We start from the raw sequence: 23,209 nt of genomic DNA, 5'->3' as shown, positions 1-23,209 counted from the left end.
AATTTTCATAAATTTTTCCTATTTTCTTTCGAATAAAGTGGCATAAATTTTGTGCTTAAAAATCAAATTTTGTTAAAGCATTCGAAGAAAAAAAATCTAAAATTAAATTTAAACTGAAATTTAAAAACTCACTCAATCAATTTAGAAGGCAAAATAACTACAAGTAACATTTTTGTATATAAAATAATACCGACCTGAATGTGTTCCTATGATGTCAATATTTTTCCTTCAAATTTTCATCGATATTTCAGGCACAATAATCGATCGTGATGGTTTATACTTTAAATTCTATAGACGTTCGGTTAATCACATATTAAGCGTACATAACTAACTCAGCATTTGTATTTTAGTGTAAGCGTACATGTATTTCAATGACAAAAAATCAAATCTTAGAACCTATGTATTCCAGTAATCAAATTAATAATACGAATTTTCTACAGAAACTGCCTTATATATAGTCTTTCCACCGTCAATTAATTTATAAATAACAAAGACAATATTAAACTGTAGATGGAGAATATTATTTATCTGCAACTACAGACTTAAAACTATAGATGGAGATCCCCGCGCACTGAAAATGGAAACGATAACATTTAGCTACGCTGAATCCTCCTTTCTTAATCGTTAATTACAGTCCTTGGTTTCATACCAATATAACTTACTTCCGTTTTTTCCATTCCTTTAGACGTTTTGATGGCTTCTTCCAATTTTTCAAACGCCGCCTGATAGTACGCTAGTCTTTCTCCCATCTTCTGTTGTTCTTCAGCTTGTTGACCTTGATACAGTAAAGAAATGCAACCATGATAGGCCATTTTAAATTTTACGTATCTCTTCCAATTCTGAAAAATAAATAAATAAATAGTGCATTAGACTTACGAAATCGTGAAATAACACACATTCTCCAAGATCATGTATGAGCTATTTCTCTTGCGTATGCTGTTGAAACGTGTAGCATAACAAAGGCCAATTACATTCCTTGTTATAAATGGTATGATAAAATGAAAATGACACACGCATTAATAAAATAATGATAAATGTTTTTCTAAAGAATAAAAATTTGGACCTGGGAATAAATGTCTCATTATTAGAGCGCTTACCTTCGATTCCAGGCCATGCACACTTCGATGAACAAACGCGTTTGCAGTTATTTTGGTATTCTACTCACACTACTTCTCTTAACCCTATATTATAAATTATTCTGTAAACTGGTTTTTGATACGCAGGAAAGCAATTTACAACAATGAAAACTGCAACTTGTTTGTGGTGAGAGGTGCAATAACTTGACACATAGTTACAGCAATTTCAAAAACCGTATTTCACTCCATAACGGGGGTTATTATCAAGGAAAAGGCAAAGTAACGATGTAAGGTAATAAAATTATTTTCAAATATTACTTTATTCTTTTCATGGAAGAGTTAATAACGGCTTGAAGCATAAAGATGAACTTTTGTTAAATATACGAACGATTACGAACAGATACTATTAGATGCAATTTGAATGAAGATAAAAAGCTTTACCTCGAACATTCATTGAAGTTATTACCATATAGGCTTTTGATGCACAACTCATCCTATTGTCGGTTTTTACTAGTAGTCTCGCTGCTAAATGAATTTCATGTTGATTTATTATTATTATTATTGTGATTAATACTGAAAATTAACGTAAAAGAGCTGATATTCTGTAGTTTTTTTTTTTTTTTTTTTATGTTGCTGTTTTACGAAGAAAATTACTACATGTACTACTCTAACATCTTATCTTGTTTAGAATTTTCTACAAGTAACTAATATGGTAAAGATGAATTAGTCACACTTCTTGTAACCACGGCTTGTATCATTTGGTAATTTTCTTTCTTTCTATGACATCATTTTGAAACGTCTAAAACAGGAATGATTTAGTTTAACGTATTATTTGTGAAGACTTTCAAAAGAATATATTTATCTTCATGTATTAATACGTAGTAACAGAAAAGATAGAAAAAAAAAAATATATATATATATATATATATATATATATAAAATAACAGTTTTCTGGATACAAGAATTGTGCATTAATCCATCTTGAGTGTATTATTTGTTGAAAAATCTAAACAAGATTTCGTTGTTTTAGTGCAATTTTTCTTCACGTAATTGAAAGATTTGAAAAACTGGAAAAAAAAAAAAATCCGGTTTTTCACATTTAATTTTCTGGATTAAGGTGGATCACTAGGTGTTCTCGGTGCTATGCTAAACGCTGCTTGAATAGTGCGGCGTTGCCAGGTAGTGTCGAGTGTTTACTGATGCCAGATAATAAAGGAAGTAATCATGGAATTCTGCTTGGATACTTACTGGAGAAATTAGTTTTAGACCCTTACCGCAATTCACAGCTAAGTTCCGCTTCTCGAACTGCAACGCTAGAATCCAGGAATTAAACCTACAAATTTGGCTACAGCGCATTATGGCGTTCTGCGCAAGTTTCTTATCAAAATCTATTTCCTTCAATGTAAATTAATATTTAAATAAAATGTGAAGAATAACACGAAAAGCGGTCAAACAATACATCTATTTTGTAATAAGATCGTTACTTTAAAGTACTTTACACATTCAAATAAACATTTCATAAAATGGAGCATTTCTAGTAAGATCTAACAGCAAGTGCCATCTTGTGTGCTCATTGAAAAACGAATCAAATAGTTTCTTTTATTTGTTACCTTTTTCGGTATCAGAAGACACAACCAAATGAATCAGTGTCTTGTGTTATAGCTGAAACATACAATATTTATAATATGTAACGTTTCATTGCACAGTAGTTACGGGAATGAGCTAAAATATGTAGTGACTTCCGGGTAGTGATCCACCTTAATCATAAAAAACAATTCTTCAACATGAAATACGTTTAGCAGTGAGACTTTAGCAGTCACATTGTTGAAGAACAAGTTATCTTTCCAAACTGTATGTGGTAACAAGCTTTAATGGATATTTGAGGTAAGACTTTCTCATATATGAATATATGAACTGATGAATACAGTAAACTTCTAATTATATCATATTAATTATATATATTGGGGGCTAAAAATGAACAAGAGAGACTCATTTATGAAAGTTTGTTTAATCCTTTAACAAGAAAAGTTAAAAATTTAGAAGTGTATTGGTTAAATGATGAATGGGAAGCAGTAATTACAAAATTTATACAGCACTGACATAATAAAAAGCAACAGGAACTGGCAATCTATCACTAATGAACAAAACAACATGCAAATCAACCCCGCCATAAGGCAACCTACATTCTCATCATTTGTCGCGTGATTTTGGTTTTGACAAAGTGACTCTTTCACTACTCTATCCTAGAAAGTCTGTTCCTTTTAATTTTCCTCATGTTTTTATTTTCCCTTGTCCTGTTGTTCTCCGTGACCAAGACTCCAGGAGAGAGTCGAAAGCTCGGAAGTGCAAGTGATACTCAGGAATTTCATAAATCTATTAAGTAGAATAATAGTTAATTGTTAAAAGCTCCAGGCAGTTTAGATATATAACCAGAGGTTCAATCAATTTATTCTGATTCTTACCTTAAAGATTTTGGAGCCAACAGTTTCAGAAACAGATCCCTGATCACCGGTCCCTTGGGTCAAACTATTCAGAGCTAGGTTATAGTAGTCCACAATCTGCGCAGCAACTTTAGCTATAAAATAATGAAAAAAAAAAAAAGTATATTATTGTACAAGGCAAAAGGGCCAGTAAACGCTTCCCGGTCCTATATATTCTTTTGTTCCTGACTATACAAGGAAGCTTAAGGAAAAATTCATTTCATTATTTTTTATGCTCAAAAAATAAATAAATAAATAAATAAATAAATAAATAAATAAAAAAAAAATAAGAACTCTCTCTGTATGTTGGTGAACACTGACGAGATACCAATTCCCTTTAGTCAACGTAACCAACACAAAAAAAGCATCTTTTTATTCCAATTCTATTATCACTGCACCAGGTGTAGCCAAGACGGACAAGTACCAGTAGACAATATCGCTAATCGCAATTTATTTAAACAAAACACTCTTATATGTACGGTTTCTTTCAATTGTTTATGGAATTAGGTAGTTACATTTTATATGTTTGAGAAACTATAATCAGCAGTCGTCTCACGAAACGTAGTTCTCCGATAAGAAAATCAATGTTGCTGGAACTGAATATTTTACTTAGAACATGGTTTCTATACAAAATTGCATTTGCTCACCCTGAGTATTTAAATGAACTACTATCAACCCTTCGGAAATTTCCCGGTTGAAGAACAACGCATTAGCCACCCTAAGAAACTATTCTCTTAACTTTCAGTGCGCACCTATATAAGCAACTTCAACTGGTTGTTCTTTTCTATAAACATTATTTGCGCATAGAAAACTTCATCCTAAGATTGGATTGTAATATAAGGATTATTGAACTATGGTATACTGTGAATTCAAAAGCAAATAGCACCTCAAGGAACATCATGCATTATGGGAGAATTCCTAACTACAACAGCATCTTCGCCAAGAGATAATCCTTTGAAGCTGCTGCCCCCTTGCAGTATAGTGTGAAAAGTAAAAACGTGAAATTTTATAAGTGAAACACGATAAAGGACGCAATCATAGAAAGTAGTTATATATTTATTTCATTATTATTTTGAAGTTGTGACCTATAAGTTTTAGGGAAATTATTGTTTTTAACTGGAACTGCCAACAGATCTTCGTTGTCCTGGTAATGTATTTTTTCTTTCTATGATTGGAGGTGTTCCGTAGTCGTGTTATGTTGCATGCGTAAATTTTCGGCATTCCGAACTACGGTTTATTTATTTATTTATTTTTAAGTGAAAATTTAGCTACAATTACAGGTCGTCCTCTGGAGGTTCAAACTCAGCAAAAATTTGGAAAATGAAATATTTCAGTTTAACGCCCTGCGTTTATGCCCTTTAGGCTAAAGGGAACGAATGATTAATGCACGTGAATGATGATTGAATGTTTGGTGGAATAAGAACGTGGGAGGAAAAGGAGGACTTGAGAAAATCCAGACATCATGTTGTCCATTACAAAATTACTTTCGAACCAGGAACCCTACGCACTAAAAGTAAGCGCTCTACTACTGAGCGCGATTTTGTATTACGGCAGACATTTCACCTTACTGCTACTCCACCCGAACGATTCAGTCTCTGTTGCAAGCATAGAATACCAGGGCACGCTCCTGTACATGCTTAACTACATCAGTCTTACCCTTGTGATAAAAATATATTGGTCCGTTTTTTTTGACATGTGCCTCGTATAATCACGGGCTTATACAGATATATTTCGTTTTAAGGTGGAAAAATATGTGGCGAGCCGAAAATGCTACATCGTTATACAAGCTTGTCTATTAATGATATCGTAAAAAGAAATTAGTGCAACTAGAATATACTATTGTCTGAATCATTCTGCATATAAATAATATATTTTTGAAAATCATTAACAGTATTACTAGTTGAAGGGATACCTATATGAGTATGTTCGTATGTATTTGGTTGTAGGACAACAGAGATATATATATATATATATATATATATATATATATATATATATATATATATATATATATATATATATATATATATACTACTTTGGAGTTCCTTATCGAACTGGAGTATAACCACCTTACAATTATATTAGCACATTTTTGTTTCACAAGAGTATTACACTTGTCTCCTAATTCATGTCGTATCCCTGCAAAGCAACCAAATTTTTTAATGAGAATCAAAACTACGGAAATCATACCTATGATGGTAGACTTTCTGTTGTCCATCATACTCTTCTCCAGAATACATTCCTGAGCTTGGGCTAATGTCAAATGATACATAAACTGCAAGATATCGGGAGACAGATCAGAGCCTCTTGACTGTGGATATGTATCCTTTAAATGCTGAACAAAGAAAGAAAGGAAATAAATAAAAAATGATCTGTGGGTTACAAGTAAAGTAAGTACAGTGAAATCACATATATAAAAGAATATTCCTGCATACAATAAATTCTCATGTACACCACACAACAGTATATATCTTTAAGAAAATCGTTCATGAAATATTTTTGTCTTATAATCAATGTTTAAATTCAATTCATCTAACATGTAATATATTTTTTATTTAAAAAAAAAAAAAAGCTATATTCTTATTTTTAATGTACGTAGCACGTTTACTCTACGTACGACTCAATTTGTAAACAAACTCAAAACAATGAGCAAAGTTTTGTTTTTCCTTAAAATTTGGATGAAGCCAGGAATTATGTTTGATACGCATGGTTCAGTAACTTCGATTCACCCCCCCCCCCCCCAAAAAAAAAAGCACAATATTTCGGTGACAACAACATTATGTGACTAAGAGTAATTTTTATAGCTCATTATAATAAAAGGCAAACGTGTGAATAAGATATTTATTGATTTCTTCCACCAGGTAGAACAACAATTTTCTAGAACGTTTAAATGAAATGACTGAGGTGAAGTTTTGATTATCTCTGCACAATTAATATACAACCATAAGCGTTGTACATTGTATCCGATGCGTAGAGCAATTAACCTGCTATGAATTATTATCATTATTTCTGGTCTTAAACTGACTTTGAGAATATTATATAAACTTTCTGTTTCACAGTGTTACTAACAAAAGCTAAGTTTTCTCCACGATATCCTCACCTACACCACATACACTGGAATAGACTTCCCACTGTAAGTGTAATTTATTTCATCTGTAACGTCCATTGCCTTCTGACCTTTCACATCCTTTTCTTGATATTTTCAACCAAACATGTATTTCATCTTGTTCTTTGTGCAAGCATATACATTCCTAGCATTCTGCCCATGGAAGGTTTGTTTGGTCAAAATATTTATTTTTTTTTCGATATTTGAAGAAAGAAAAAAAAAGAGAGAAACTACTCTTTGGTAGTCTATTTAGCACTATTTAACAGAGGATTGGATTACGTTAAGCGTCCTCTTCAGCAGCGAGGCTATATGAGACGTGGCCCTACAGCTTAACATGGGATCCGAATCCCATGAGCTCAGCCAGTAAGCGATCCCGTCTCCCAAGTCGAAGCACGTACCGTATAAAATAGCCATGGAGAATCTCTAACAAAGGATTGGACTTCGTCTTTTGTAGCATCCAGTATTCTTCAGTAAACACTTTTCGTGAGATTTTTCTTAACTCCATTGAGTCTTTATTTTCTTCACAATAGCATTTGATGATTTCTTGCACAATTACAAACTAAGGTAAACTACAGTTTTAGCTATGTAATGGTAAACTTATCAGTTCTCTTTCTGATACAATATTTTACCACGTTCACGTTACATTTTGCACAAAATAACTCTCTCTTAAAAGTGTCCTCACAAAATAATTCTTCCTTATGAGCAAACCAAAATATGGCATACAACTACTACGTTTCTTTCAACATTAGAAATTACCACTGCGACTGTTTTCCATTTCTGTAGCTACACAAATATACTGTCCTTGAATGGTCAACGGCTGCGCGAATTTAAGTTAAATTTACGTTTTATTACTACTTCTGTATTTTTATACACAAGTATTATTGTCATATTTCGATTAAGTAAATACTATATATGTACTAATAAAATTATTAGTACCAGTGTATGTATTGCATTTTATCTTATTTCCCTCGTTTTACAATTTTACTTTGGATCACTATATGAATGAAAACTAAAATACCGTATTTATGCGATTCTGAGACTTTTTTTATTTTTTATTTTTCTGCCTCCAAAATCAAGGTGGGTCTTAGATTTGAGTTATGAAAATTTAGGTCAGATTAGATGCAGTTTTGCCGAAAATTGCTAATGCCGTTAGTCACGATTCTGTAAAGAATGTGTATTTTGTGTGTACGAACAGAATGCAGAACTAAAATCATGCATTTTTTTTTTACGGGAAATAAAAACCCTTTACAATTAGCCCGCAGAACAAAAGGAAAGAAACGAGTTTAAATAACTGCTGAATAATTGTTTGTGTGTGTGTGTACATACTGGTATATGATAATATGATACCGATAATAGATTTCTATAAAACTGACGCAAGCAAGTGTTGTACCGTAATTACATTAGAAAAAAAGTACCAGCACATGTAAATGGATATATCGTAAATTCCAGCAGTTCTTATCTTTTATTTTACCGTAACATTATTTGATTTCTCAATTTTATTAATGTTTTTTCATTCTTTGAAAATCTATGCAGTGTAGTTTCTTTTATTATTATTATTATCGCCAACGGTACGTCTACATTCAAGGATTTTTTCCCCCAACTTTTCCTTCTAAAATTGGGGGTGCGTCTTGCATTTGAGGGCATCTTAGATTCGCGTAAACAAGGTATTTAATTCTATAAAAATATGTACGTAAAATAAATGTTATTCTCTCTATTCTCAAGGTACTAAAATACTTACATTGAAAATCATAACAGTCGAAGTGAGAGGGTTGGGTGACAGTGAGAAGCTTAGTGTCTCTCTCAGCACTGAGGCAATATGAGACGTGAACCTAGAGCTTAACATGAGATTCGAATAACATGAGCTCCGGAAATTGGACGGATCTCCTGCACTGAAAACGCGTACGCTGATCATTAATTACATACGAATTACTGTAATTATTTGTAATTCTATTCTCCCCATAGAAAGTTATTAGTGGGGGAGGGATTTTCTTCCAAAAATATAGTAGAGGAATTCTCCTGCTTCCCCCCCCCCTTAGGATATCGCACCTGTTTCATTTCATGAAAGATTTAACAAAAAAAAAAAAAAAAAAGAGAGAGAGAGAGAGAGAGAGAGAGAGAGAGTACTTTCATATGAATACAGAAAACCAAGTATTCATAATTATAATATACCGTACATTAAATAGGAGAGCTACAATTAACTTCCTTCCACAAGTTTTTACTTTTCCTCTCTACTTATATCCTCCTCGTAATAAACTCGAGAATCGTGGTCTACACTTTTAGCGTCCGTTATTTCTGCGAATATTCAGTTAAATAATTAATGACTGAACGAATAAAGAGTTTGCCTTTATTTAAAATTACAATTTCACCATATAGATCGTGTGATCAGCAAAGGGAATCGATGATTACAGGGCAAGCCCAACAACGTAGCTCCACTACGTGAACGGAAATTATTATGTAGATCCCAGTTACTTTTACCATTATACAATGTTCTAATTACGTATTAATGCACAGTACAATCTCTGATTTTCGTTAGTTGAAATTAAAAAAATAAAATCCACTTAAGTAGCGAAGAGCACTATTAAATGTAAAAGCGCACCTAAAAATAATCAATTATTGTCCAATCTTCGTGTTGCATCTATTTACTTACAGAAGACTCCACAATCTTAAGCAGTACTCAAAGACAGAAGTCCGACAGTGAATTTTATGCTGTTCAAAACTTAAAACTCATCTCTTTCATTCCATGATCCTACGTCTAGCCAAAAAAAAAAAAAAAAAAAAAAAAAAATATTTTTCTTACAAGTTTCCCACTCAACAATTCCTGCAGCCTGTGCATTTTCTAATGTAAGCAACGCTCCCTGCATAGTATGCCCCGTGAGTAATAACGCATTTAATTTTTCAGAGCACCTCTTTAAATAACAGCGATTAACGTGGTTACAGTTTCGACCGCTTAAGTTTGTTATACTCCCTAGTGCAACTTTTGAGTGGAGTGACACAGTCGAGTTTTCGAGTGGTATCCATAAAGTTTACTGTGTGAGTGAAGCGTGTCAATCCTTCTATTATGGAACAAAGAGCGATCATAGAACTATACTGTAAATTAGAAAAAACTCCCTCAGAACTGTACCAAGACATGCAGAGGGTTTCTGATGATTGTTAATCTTAGCCATGAGCAAATGTTCCGTTAGTTTTCTACAGAGTGAAGAGAATTCCCAGAGCAGTGGTTCCCAACCTCTTTTGACTGACGGCACACACGACTGAACACCCACATCACAATACGCTTGATTTTTTTTTTTTTTTTTAATTAATAATAAAAACTATAATCCTGTAAGACTATCAACTCCTATGAAGTAGTGGCTATGTAGTACTGGGCATTGTGGCTGCCACTGTAGACGATGACTGATACATTCTATCTCAAAATTGATTTTAGCTGATTAGTAAACGCTTCAATATTTTTTAAATTCTATAATTTCGCGACACACACTAGTCAGATAAGTGAAAATATGAGAAATGCTAAGGAGATCGTTGCTTGTGACAGGCGAATGCCTAAGCTTCTTGTTATGAAGCTTGGTGTTGGTAAAGAAACTGACAGGTTAATCTTCTGGATGTCTTGGTGTAATTCTGTAGCAGTTTTGTCTAATATAAAGTAAAATTTTATTACGCTCTTTGTTCCGTGATAAAAGGTTTGACACGTTTACTTCGCGGTTGCCACTCGAATACTGTTGCGTCACTCGACACGAAAGCTACATCGGTGAACAAAGCACACATTAGTAGTCATAACTGTAATCACGTTAGGCATTTTTATTCAAAGAACTATTTTTTTTTTTTTAACTTATCGGGCGCATCGTCTGTATGCTTGAATATAATTCTCATTGAATTCGGTGATAAATACATGATGTAGAATTCATGTTATGTAATTATATAGTTCGATTTCTCCGCGAATTAGGAAGTGACTTTCAGATCCATATAGTACAACAGGCAGAATTATGCTTTCATTTTTAATTTCCACGATAAAACATATAATCAGATTTATCAATCTTTTCGCTCTTCAATTCCTGTTTAAATCTGATTATAACTTTTATCACTTCTCATTTTACACACGATCAAATAATTACATTTTACTATTGAATAAAACGTTCCTCTTACCTGGAAAGCCCATGCAGCACACTGAAAATGTGTACACGATAGTTTCATTCCATCCGCCGACACACGATTATCGGATGCACCAAGCTCCGTATGAAGGGCGCCGATGTTGTACAAAATGCAACCCATTTCATATCGAATATCAGCAACTGCATACACAACGCCGGAGTAAACATCTGCCCTATGGAATTAAAAAAAAAAAAGTTCGACTTATATAATTATACTGTTTTAAACAAAATCTAAGAAACTAAAATTACAGTAAGCATTTTACATCCTTACTGGAGTTCAACCGTAAGAATGGTTGTTCAAAGCAAAACGAATAATAAAATAAATAAATAAAAATGCCATCTCCACGACGTTGTAAATGTGTCGTGGGCACCTTCAGCAGGTGCACGGAAAAAGAAAATAAAAAGCAAATATAAAATTACAAGGTAAAAATATGAGAACATTGCCTAGATCCGTAAATTTAAATTCAGGCAGAATTTAAATTCAATGTTTTTATATGAATTTACGGAACTAGGTAATGTCCTTTTTATTAACTTGGTGGTACTTGTTTCTTTTCCTCCTTTCGTCGCTTGCCGAAGGAAACAGCGGCGCCTCGAAAATGTAGTGGAAAAAAGCAATTAATTTGAATGATAAACTCAAAGCTTTTCATTTGAATCTACATTCTCTTCACATCATATTTTATCAATGAACCACAAACAACAAAGGCCTCACGATTTACGTGCTACACGAATAGTTGTCTTCGTTGTACTATTCTCGCACACGATAATATGAAATCCATTAGACTCTAGTTTCTACAGAGAATTATTTTCGAAGTTTCCTGTGTGTGGTATCTGCAAGAAACTGAATTATGAAGTTTCTTTATATATATATCTATATATATAAACTGATAGCGAATGATTCATGTATATATTAATGGCTAAAGGAATTTGCAGATAAGGAACTTATATATGGACTTCTTAATTTTCAGCAATAATCTCACTATTGGCAAAGAACTGGTTTATAGCATTCATAACACAAATAAATAGATCAATTGCATTTTAATTATTGGTGAAGTAGGTACTACATAACACCTGAGTTTAATCCCTTAATTATGTGGAAAGAGACTAATTGTTTCTATCAGGACTTTTGAAACACATTCGGCGAAGAAAAAAATAAAATTGTCTTGGTATATACCTAGTTATATCATAAATACTGTCACAAAGTTTGGAGTGGCGCTGTAGGCATCCGGAGTGGCACAGTGCTGCCATCTGTGTATAAAGCGGAAGATGCATGTAGTGTGTGTTTGACTATTCATGACATACATTGATATTGTACTGAGTTCGGATGGAGTGGGGCGATTACGAAAATCGTGTAGCAGTAATTGCACTACACAAGGTCGGGAAGACAGCAGGTGAGATTTTCAAGCTCCTGAAACCCCTACAAATCAGCAAGCGATTCGCGTATCGCGCCATACAGCGATACATTGACACTGGAACGGCAGCTGACCACGCAAGGAGTGGCAGACCACGAACGGTACGAACCCCGCAGGTTTAGAAAGCAGTCGCAGCAAGAATTCGAAAAAATCCTGTTCGAACACAAAGTGTGAGGGCTGCTGAGATTAACATCAGCAGAAATTCCATGTCTCGTGTGCTCAGGAGTGACCTACATCTACGGGCGTATAAGAGGCGGACTGGTCACTTTCTGACCCAAACATTAATGTAGCAGAGGGTCCTTAAATCAAAGAGACTGTTGCGACGTTACACCAACAATCTGCACAGAAAGATTCTATTCACTGATGAAAAGGTGTTCACAATTGAGGAGGCCTACAACGCCCAAAATGACCGTGTGTATGCCACGTCATCGACTGCAGCTACTGAGGCAGCTCCAAGGATTCAGAGGGCACACATCATTCTGCCTCAGTGATGGTTTGGTGGGGAGTGAGCTACTCAGGCACAATCCATCTGCATTTTTGCGAACAAGGTGTTAAAACATCTGCCAAGGTGTACCACGACACAGTGCTAACACCTATAGTGAAACCACTGTCTGCTACCATGTTCCCTGGAGAAAGGTGGACCTTCCAGCAGGATTCAGCTCTAGGCCACAAAACGAAAACAACCCAGGACTGGCTGGCAGGGAACGTCCTCGATTTCATTTCTACCGCTGATTGGGCTTCTAGCAGCCCGGACCTTAACCCGTTGGACTACAAACTTTGGGCAGTCCTTCAGGCAAAGGTCTGCCATAAACGGCATCCATCTGTCGATAGTCTGAAATAATCCTTGACCCAAGCAGTGAACAATTTTCCCATGGACGTGGTGCGTAATGCCATTGACCAGTGGCCGAACAGATTTCGTGCCTGCATCAAGGCCAAGAGGGGACATTTCGAAAAATGATTCGTGCGTCAGGTGTACAACATATCAATGGAAAATATGACCAAAATAAATTGCCTTGGTGTCAATACTCTCTGTGTTATTCACATTCAAACTTGTGACAGTATTTATGATATAACTAGGTATATGTAAGTACAAAAAAGTAAATAAAAGTACATAGAAAGTTATATACTGGGGTTGATCAACTGAAACCTGTTCGTTGAGCGCAACTACAATACGGTGTGATGAAAGGAATGTGTAGTTCTAATGTTATGTCATGTTATATGTCCTTGTTCATATACGGTAGATATAATGGTTCCATATTTTTTTGTCGTCACACGGAAACAGTTGAAAGATGGTGTTCCACATTTACAACCTATTCAAAACAAAATCAACCTGATGTCAATACAGTTCCTCACTACTGAAGAATGTCAACCAGCTGAAGTGTTTCATCGGATGACGGACCTGTATGGTGATGAATGCGTTTCGAAAACAGGTGGTCACGAATGTTTCGGTAAGGACGAGCAAGAACAAGTGATTATTCCCGTCCAGACCAAACCCAATACAATTCGCTCCCTTTCGAAGCAACTCAATATGAGCGTTGGTACTGCCCATACGATACTGAAGCAACTTGGGTTATCACAAAGTTTACGCAGAAGGTGAAGTGAAGGCCACTGTCTGTCAATGATTCCAACGCCAACCTTTCCAATTTTCTATGAACAGTACTCGTAGATCGGTCACATAATAGGGCAAATGTCTGAAACACTATGGTGACATTATCTGAAGTTCAAACGCTGTGAGATACACTCACCATGGATGTGCTTACTTTGTTGGTTGGTTGGACTGCACTTTAGCGCCCCCTTTTAGCTATCTACAGCTTAATGTCGAATTCCAAGCCCATGAGCTCCCGCCAGGAATCAAACGCAGGTCTCACGCGCCGAAGAACAACGAGCATGTTAAACCTTTACACTGTGAAGAACCGGTAGTTAGATCATTAATACCTTCGCAAATATCACGACCTCTTTTTATCACATCCTTTTTCAGCGACCCCATAAGTAATTTCCGATTTGTGATGTGATTTCATTTTAAGTTTAGTGTCCCTTTCAGCAGCGAGGCTATGACACGTGAAATTCAAACCACATGAACTCCCGCTGAGAATCGAACTCGGGTCTCCCACGCCAAAGGCGCGTACGCTAACCGCTTAGCCACGAGGAACTCAATTTCCGGTTTGCAATAAGCTTTTTGATCATTGCTGCTTATCGCTTACAGTAGTATATGCGGGTAGTCTTCATTTTGAAATGTATTTCGCTGGATTTGTTGGATTTGTATTTTTATTTTACTTCAATATGGAATTTCATTCTTCTTTTACTGCAATTGTTTTCTGAACGATCCTTTAATATTCTTTGCTGTATTTGACAAGTATGGACATAAAAATATTAATATCAAAATAAGAAATCGAAAATAACCTTCAAGATTTTCGGCTACTATATCCTAATTACATTTCTCGTTTTCACCTTCCACTCGCGACCCCTCGGTTAAGAACCCGTGCTCTAAAGAATATACTTTTCTTTACTTGTTATTCCTTTGCTCTCATGGACTATCACAACACTGAATGAATACCGAAATTAGAATAACTCACTGGACAATGGACAATAGATAGGAGTCAATAGATTCACCCACACACCTTTCGCTTTTCGAGATCGCATATGTAAGGATTTATTTTATTTTTATTAAGGAAAGTAAAAGAGAAACGAACTCTGAAAATTAAAACAGAATAAAGTACTTACCAGGAGAAACTCACTGCTGCTGGACCATCTTCATGCATTGGAAATCTGCTCTGCAAGAAATGAAGCTGACAGTAGTAGCGTTTCAACGCTGAACAACCAGTGACATCTCTGACTGGTCTTACTGCTGTTGAACGCAATCCTTCTAGTTCTCTGATCTCGTTCGAGTACAGTTCAGGATCTTCATGATAATAATCACGAATATACTGCAAATACAATCATAATAATTATTTAAAAACACATATCAGCTATGAACAATCTATATTGTATTGTACCTTTACTGATAACTGAGAGCATAAAACCCAAAACGTAATATCAAATTATATGGTTGTTAACACTGTTTCAGTTGATCAATTTACCAACACTTCTGTATACAACTAGAATAAGTCAGGGTCATTTCATAAAATGACCCATTGGTGACTTGGCACTTTTAGAAAATAATAATATAATGTGAGTAAAAAAAATATACTTTGTGTACGCGTCAGATACGTATTATAAATCAAAATCATTCCTATTTCACTGGGACGGCCATTTTCTAACACAATGTATCGCAGTTTTTCTTCTGGTGTAACTGTTTGCTAGGGATGATCAAAATCTCAAAGAACACAAAACTGAATAATAAATTATTTTTCAACTCAACTATATTTAGTAATGACTGCATAGTTCTTTCAAAACTACCTCCTTCATAATGAAATTCAGACTCAAATTTGGGACATAAACTGTTAAGTGTGGAAACTTTTAAGTATCTCCTCCTTTCTAAATATTTAGTGTAAGGCTTCATTATTCTTAAAGGATCAAATCTACCTATTACAAAGTGTCTGTAAATAAAGAATTAATAGATCGCAAATATGACTAATTGTGGAATATGTTATAGCTGACAGACCTTATCCCAAATAATTTCTATTTAAACCATTAGATACGAGCGTGGCATATAAACATACAGCTAAGTTGCATATAAACATACAGCTAAATATACAGTTGACGACGGCTGTGTATAATTTGAGCTTTAATTGTCAAAACATACATTCAATACTCATTCATACGCTAGGATTGTTTACAGGTTAAAGAAAAAAGCCATTCCTAAACGGTTAAAAATACTACTACTATTACTCTAAAGTTTGACTTCAAAAATGCATTTCATGCATACAGTTTCGTCGAAAGTTCTATCTCAAGGTTAGCAGACCATACAAATGGAACGAACTATGAAAAGAAAGAAATGTTTAATGCAATATATACAAGAGTTAAGTGACAATCAATGGGTACAGCAGTTATTCAAAATGACGTCCCTCTGCCTGGCGACGATTTAGGCTCTTAAACGACGCGGCTAATCATCAATGGCAAGACGCATCACATTCATGTCTATGTCAGCCACTGCTTTCACTATGGCAGACTTCAAGTGGTCCAGTCATGTCAGATTGAGCACACCTTCTCCAAATAGGACCAGATCTTCTAGTCAAGAGGATTTACGTCTGCACTGGACGAAGGCCATTCTTCAGTGGTGATGACCACAATTTTGTTGCGACAAAACAACTCCTGCGTCCGGGACAGGACGTTTGGGCGCCGCCGTTTGGGCGCCGCCATTTGGGCGCGGACGTTTTGGCGCCGGACGTTTGGGCGCAAAGCCGTTTAGGCGCCAGACGTTTGGGCGCGAGGTACATAGTAAAAATCACAATTTACGACATATAAAGTAAGCTAGGCACTGAAAACTAAGCGTCAATCAAGATATATACATTTCCTACACTTCTATCTTTATATCACCTCATTTATCAGTATATTTTCTATCTCTATCTTATTTATTCATCAAAATTAAATAGTTTAATGCGTTTGTGGCATTTGTTGCCTAACCTCGTCATGGATTGATTTTTCGCTTGTTCACGATTCTTGTACTTCTGATCTAATTTTTGTATTATATAAGAAAGCTAGGAAATAAAGGAATCAGACGAGCTGTTAATTTTCTTAATGTTAATTAAAACATATTGATTTAATTTTTGTATTTTTTTAAAGAAAGTTAATAATTACATATTTATGAATATTAAAATTTGTTTTCTTTCGTATTACGTTTGCCAAACTCTTCTCTTCCTTAAGTCCAATAAAGAACTACCAATAAAAGATTGCAGCGTAGTCGCTAACACTCGCCTTCGGTGCGATCGGTTCCGGGTTCGATTCCCGGTGGGGGCACTCGGTCGAAAAAGTGTAACACGCTCTTTCAGGCCAGCCACCCTGAATGAGGTTTTCCTGGGTTTTCTTCATTCACACCAGGCAAATGCCGGGGTGGTACCTAATTTATAGGTCCAGGCAGCTTCCTTCCTTCCCCAATCCTTTCTTCCTTCCCTTTCCCCGGATAGTGTGCTCCCTCAAACGTGACGGGCTAAATGGCCTTAGATGCCGAGAGCCCAGAAATCTAAAAATCCTATATCCTAATCGAGTTGAGGGAAAGATATTTTGCATACATGGTGTCTAAGACATATTTTGCATACAGGATGTCTAACACATTGAGTTTAGGAACTGTAGTATGCCGTATTTCTGGTATCACTTTTTTTTATTAACATTCCAATATAAAAATCAAAACTTAACACACATTTTTTTCGTCCCATTGTAAGCATTTAATCTGCATTAAAGAAAGTGGCGAAAGAAAGAAAAAAAAAAAAAACAACGATTTCAAAGTGAAAAATAATAGTTAAGTGTACATATATTGGTCATTTAGCCACTAGAAATGTGTTTGACATTCACACTTATTGCGTAACTACAGCAGAAGGCTGCTTTAAGTTTTTTAATGGAATAGGCTCACTATGTATGTAATGCAATCATATGTAGTCTGGTCGACTTACATTTGGCTTGAAAAGCTATCAAATAAAAAACACACTTAACTTTCGTTGAAACTTAAATTTACAAAATTTAATTGTTAATTCAGTTTTTATAATTTTGAAATTCCAGTATTTCTAGTATGTAAAAACAAAATCCAGTATAATTCAAGGACTTCCACTACAGTAGACACCTTGTGATATCTTGATTCGAACTTAGTACTCAGCGCCTAACATAACGACTTTTTAACTCGCGCCCAAACGTCCAGTGACCAAACGGCGGGGCCCAAACGTCACGTACCGTCCTGCGTCGTTTTCGCCTTGTGGGCTGGTGCTGACTCCTGTTGGAATACCCAAGGCTAATTTTTTTAACAGAGTTGTGCCAACAAGTTTCACCACCTTGTCGGGAATGCTTCTTTTTTCTTCTTCTTCTTTCAAAAATGGACGTCAGTGGGACCCAGGTACGCCACACTCAGCCAAACCATCACTGATGCAGGGTGATGGCCTCTCTGAACTCAATATTGAATTCATTCTCAAGCATGTATACTTTACTATGTTTTTATCACTGAAATGTATCCTTTGTGTTTCCAAACTGGGATATATATATATATATTGTTTATATCAAATACGTAAGTAGTTAAATGAGAATGATAAACATGATACTTATTTTAGGCGAGTCATTCATTCTGATCAATACTGTATATGCAAATTATAATTAAATACATCAAAGAGTTAATTTAATATATGGAATTAAGTCTTTTTTTTTCTTTTTTTTAACGGAGACTAAATTTTAAAAAAATGGTTGCACTGTTTGAAATGAATTTTTGAACATAATTACCATTTAGATCAGTAAGCTTTTTAACATTTCATTTATATTCTAATTCCTATCTTAATGGAGTTAAGTATTTTGATTCAAATGGTACAAAATTCATGCATCCGCTTGTTTCAATATAGGAAAATTCTATATTTTGCCTATTCTGAACAACAAAAGCACACTGACAATGTCCAAAAGACGACATTTGCATTATTGCTCTTTCATTTATAAAATTCTTTAAAACAACACGTCCCGTGTATTTATACAAGAAACTCATTGCTAGGTCAACTATTCATACTCACTTAACACGCAAAAGAAATATGTTTGATATTCCACACCATAGACTTAAGCAAACCACTGCGTCATTTTCAGTATTAGCTCCAAAGTCATGGAATGCTCTACCAAATGTAGTAAAAGATGCTAAAACATTTAATTCCTTCAAGAAAACGTTAAAAATATATTTACTAAGCCACAAAATTTACGTTCAGGTACCCATGATTTGTATTCTATCACTTCAACCACGTAAATGAAATCAGACTTGACGTACTACACTTTTTTTTTTTAATTATTTAATCATGCATTGTAGAAATATTTCATCACTCCCCACCCCCTGCACTGTCAATGACAAGCATACCTTATTTTGTCTCTATGTTACAGATCGGTTTGTGTTCGTTTTCATGTTTCTATTTGTATGTATGTACTTTTTCCATTTGTCGTATTTGTGTGTGTGTGTTTTGTTAAAAGTACCACTGAATGTATTTGTATAACTAAATGTATTTCCTTGACAAGGATTAGGTGGTAGAGCAGCAATACGCGGAACCTCGCCCGCTTGAATAAAGCCTTTTTCAATTCAATTTTAACAGTCATTTTAGCTAGACTCTCCTAAACAGAAACTAGGGATTAACTGCCGCGGATAGCGGCCTCGAAATACAGAATTCACGGAGAAATGAACAGAATTAGACGAAATGTCAGCATGAGAGTAACAAAAAAGGTAATAACGGTCTTCAGTGTAGACTGATTAATTAGGGAGAAAAAACGAAGTTAGATTCTAGACTATACGAGTTTGCGAATTGATGTAATATTAGGTAAACAAGCAATAGAGAATGTTATGACAGTGTTTCAAACCCACTGTCTTATTAACTAGTCTACGACGTATATGCTGCTGTAACGGAGGAAAATACAGAAATGTAAAGTAGTGAAATGGGACAAAAAATGTGGATACTATCCCACTTTATGCGTGGGTTTTGGGGGGAAGGCGTAAAATCCATAGAAGAAATATGTTACTTAATTTTACAATAAGATTGCACAAGTAATGACAATACAAAGATATCTTACATATATGCTAAGCTAGAAATTCAAAATGAAAAGTGCGCTCTTTATCATATAGGACTGCATAAGAAATACGTGATGAAGTGAAGTGTAATGCCATCTCAAGTCAGTATACAAAATGATCATAAAAGTATCGTAAAGCTGTGCAATCCACAAGACACGAATTTTATGTCATATAAAGTATGTTTTCACTATTTTTCGTTTATGTATACACCCGCCATTGCTTACGTGCCTGCTCCTGCCCTGACTCTGTTAGCGAATTCGTGCATTTCAAAGGACACCTAGCACCAACTTAGTTTGTGTTTTGCGCATTGTAGTTGTTATGCCATACGTCCACTGTACTTATACTACGCCCTTCTGAAGTCAATCTGTAACTAGTAATGGGACTCATCATTTAGTGCATGTTATGCTAAAAGAAATGCATTTTTCATTAATATAAGAGAATGAGATAGTGCGCAGGAAAGAAGTATTATTGTACAAGTTTTGTAATTTTTAATATCACAAGGACATGTGTTTAAACGGTGCACCATCCCGAAACCTACTCTAAAAGTTTACGTAATACTGTAAAGACTCCTTGTTTTAGTAATTTACAAGTAGTGTGTAGTTTGCAACATTTAACAGTTGGAGGGTACTAATTTTTTGCGCTGTTGCATACGGATGTTGGAATAAGTAAAGGAAGCGTGAAAATAAGAAATATTTGATTAACAATGAAAAGTAAACGCTACAAATGAAACGGAAGTTATTGCAGGTAAGTTATACTAAAATACCAACACGTAAGTACTAATATAACGTTTAAACACATTCCTGAGTGTCTTATCCGGGGGTGCCATTTGCGGAAGATTTGCCGAAACTAAACTACAGAATCATGTCAAAAATTCACTCAATCCGTAAAGGTAAAATATAGTAGTGCACAAAGAAGCTGTGTTGGGGTGAAGTGTTATGGCATCACAAATATATTTCACAATTATTATAGCTCATGGATCGCGAAATTTTTTGTACCGCTGCGCTCCTCTCATCGAAATCTACAATAATTATGAAAAACACTTGCGATACCGCACAGTTCACCTTAACCAGAAATGGATCTTAAAAACTGAAAATTACCTAAAATTCGCGGATAAACTTTACAACAGACCCTAAAACTGCACATCGATAAATAGAACCACTTGAAAATGTCATAGTACAGCAAGGTCGGGTTAGCTTAGGGGTTTGGACCCATAAAATTAATAGAGTAATTTCTCGTGTCTGCGTAAGGATACCAACTGCAGCGGGCATTGTCAAGTCCACACAAATTCGCTTCTCTAGGGCACACTACTGATTTTTCAGGTTGCGATATGACATTCCAACTTAAAAGGGAAATGGTACTAACACTTACGTAAAAATAAAAATAATCGGTGCAACTACCCCTTAAAACTGACATAAAACACAAAAGCATTTAAACTATTATACAGTTTTATCGGTGACTGTCCTAAACATTACTCAATACGCATAGCTGAACCCTTTCTCACTCTAGCCGGCAATATTAGCTAAATCGAAGTAAATCACTACTCAGTTACTAAACGCAAGTAATATAACAGTTAAGTTACATTAATGAAATTGAGTTTATTTAACTTTTTAAAATTATTTACTTCAGACGAATGCAAAACGCTTGATCATATTCGTTGACAGGAAATCTATGTTATCAACTTTGACCTGATCATCTGACATTGATTCATGTCTGGTGATATTGTTTTCAAAAGAACAATACATAACACGTGATAAATCACTAATGGATCAAAAACACATAGCTAACTTAATTTGTTTTACATTTATTGTTTTTTAAAATCAAGAACACGCCAAGAATTCTAAATCTAAACTAAAATATACAATTGAAATTGTACAATTACCTGTTTGAGCTTTGGCCCGAAGTTAGTGCCGTCTGTACTTGATTTTAACTCAAAACTAAGCATCGGCAACCGAGGTACTGCTTCCATTTTTAACTTAAAATGTCCTTCCACTTGAATTATTAATAATAAGGAAAGTTCATTGAAGTTTATTCACTTGCGACGTTGTCTACGTCAAAACACTAAATTTCTAACATTACCCCACAGCCATATTTGAAAAGATGGTTAAAGAACGGCAGTGATGACAAATTGAGTCCTTTTACCAATTCATATAGTGCACGTCTCGTATGTTCCGATTGAGACTTCGGCCCGCAAACATTGCGGAACATAAGGAAACGCAAAACATGCAAATAATAATAATAATAATAATAATAATAATAATAATAATAATAATAATAATAATAATAATAATAATAATAAATCAATTATAACTGCTGCGTTTAGTATCAGAAATTGAAACCCAGATTTTGCAATGCGATGTCACAAACCATTACAGAATGGGGTCATGGAGTAAAGTTGTGGTCTATCCAGGAAGAAATTGAAACTGCAGCAAGCGGCTTCGAATGAGTAGAAAACGTAGTTATGAGCCCTCACTACTTCTCGAGCATGTCAGATTTCAGTGTTCTGGGAGCGGGGAGAAGGGTAGTGTAGGTGTGGCCATTCGTCTGTCAGTCGAACTCGTCCTGTAGTGTTTCCACTTTGCATTAAATATCGTTATCGGTACTTAAACATTTTCCTCTTGTTTTCTCATTTGTTAGGAAAATTCTACCACATTCTCATAGGTGACGTATTCACACAAAAGATACTACAAATTCCTTACTGTTCTTCTTGCAGATTTCGTACAGAACGTTAACTTTCTTGTCGAATTATTTTTTTTCCTTTAGACAATTCTTTCATATCAGATATGGTAACCTTGAAATTAGTTCTCATCAATAAAACGTGTAAATTTCGGTTATAAGTTTTCTTTAAAAACTTTTCACTGCTTGAAAACAATCATAGTGAACCTTCCTGACATCCCTACAGACACTGATCTCAGCATAAACGATGAATCATATACTTCTGGGACAGTTTACTGCAATACTTCCGCGATGCTTGAATGACAATGAAGTTGCATTGTAGTCGACTTCGAAACTACCCTGTACTCTGCAACAGCGCTAGAGATATGAATAAGCGACATACCACACACACACAAATACACACACACACACTCACAACGTGTGAACACAGGTTCTTCTTAGAAACGCGCGCGCAGACTTTTGATACCTGCCGGACAGATAGTAAAATTATTCCCGCACTCCACAGTCCATTGACACGGTTTCCAGCTGTGGAGGAGACCTTTCAGTTTGTCAAAAAGATGAAGGGACTTCATAATGAGAATTGCTATGTTGCGTTTCCTGAAGATTTGTTTTTTAGTCTCCCATTGTAAGAAAGCATATTGCAATTTCAGAAAC

The 23,209-nt window shown here is 35.0% G+C and overlaps 1 protein-coding gene across 5 annotated transcripts in view; it reads right to left on the bottom strand.

The window, feature by feature from the left end:
* mop (tyrosine-protein phosphatase non-receptor type protein myopic) overlaps positions 1-22,321 on the bottom strand; it is an 80,910-nt gene extending 58,589 nt beyond the window's left edge. Inside the window, exons 1-6 of one of the 5 annotated variants that reach the window (XM_081761338.1) lie at positions 21,762-22,321; positions 14,938-15,140; positions 10,803-10,980; positions 5,747-5,891; positions 3,539-3,651; positions 663-839 (exon numbers count right to left, since the gene is read on the bottom strand). In XM_081761338.1, coding sequence (XP_081617464.1) covers positions 663-839; positions 3,539-3,651; positions 5,747-5,891; positions 10,803-10,980; positions 14,938-15,140; positions 21,762-21,848 — 903 coding nt within the window. In that variant the 5' untranslated portion in view covers positions 21,849-22,321. The remainder of the gene's footprint in view (positions 1-662; positions 840-3,538; positions 3,652-5,746; positions 5,892-10,802; positions 10,981-14,937; positions 15,141-21,761) is intronic. The other 4 variants (XM_081761328.1, XM_081761318.1, XM_081761312.1 and 1 more) reach the window with 4 other exon arrangements.
* Between the last annotated feature and the right edge of the window lie 888 nt (positions 22,322-23,209).

This window comes from Thermobia domestica, chromosome 1 (assembly GCF_964235325.1).
Source record: "Thermobia domestica chromosome 1, izTheDome1.hap1.1, whole genome shotgun sequence".
Classification (NCBI taxonomy): Eukaryota; Metazoa; Arthropoda; class Insecta; order Zygentoma; family Lepismatidae; genus Thermobia; species Thermobia domestica.
Note: the sequence above shows the minus strand (reverse complement) of the source record. Positions and strands in the feature narration are given on the sequence as shown.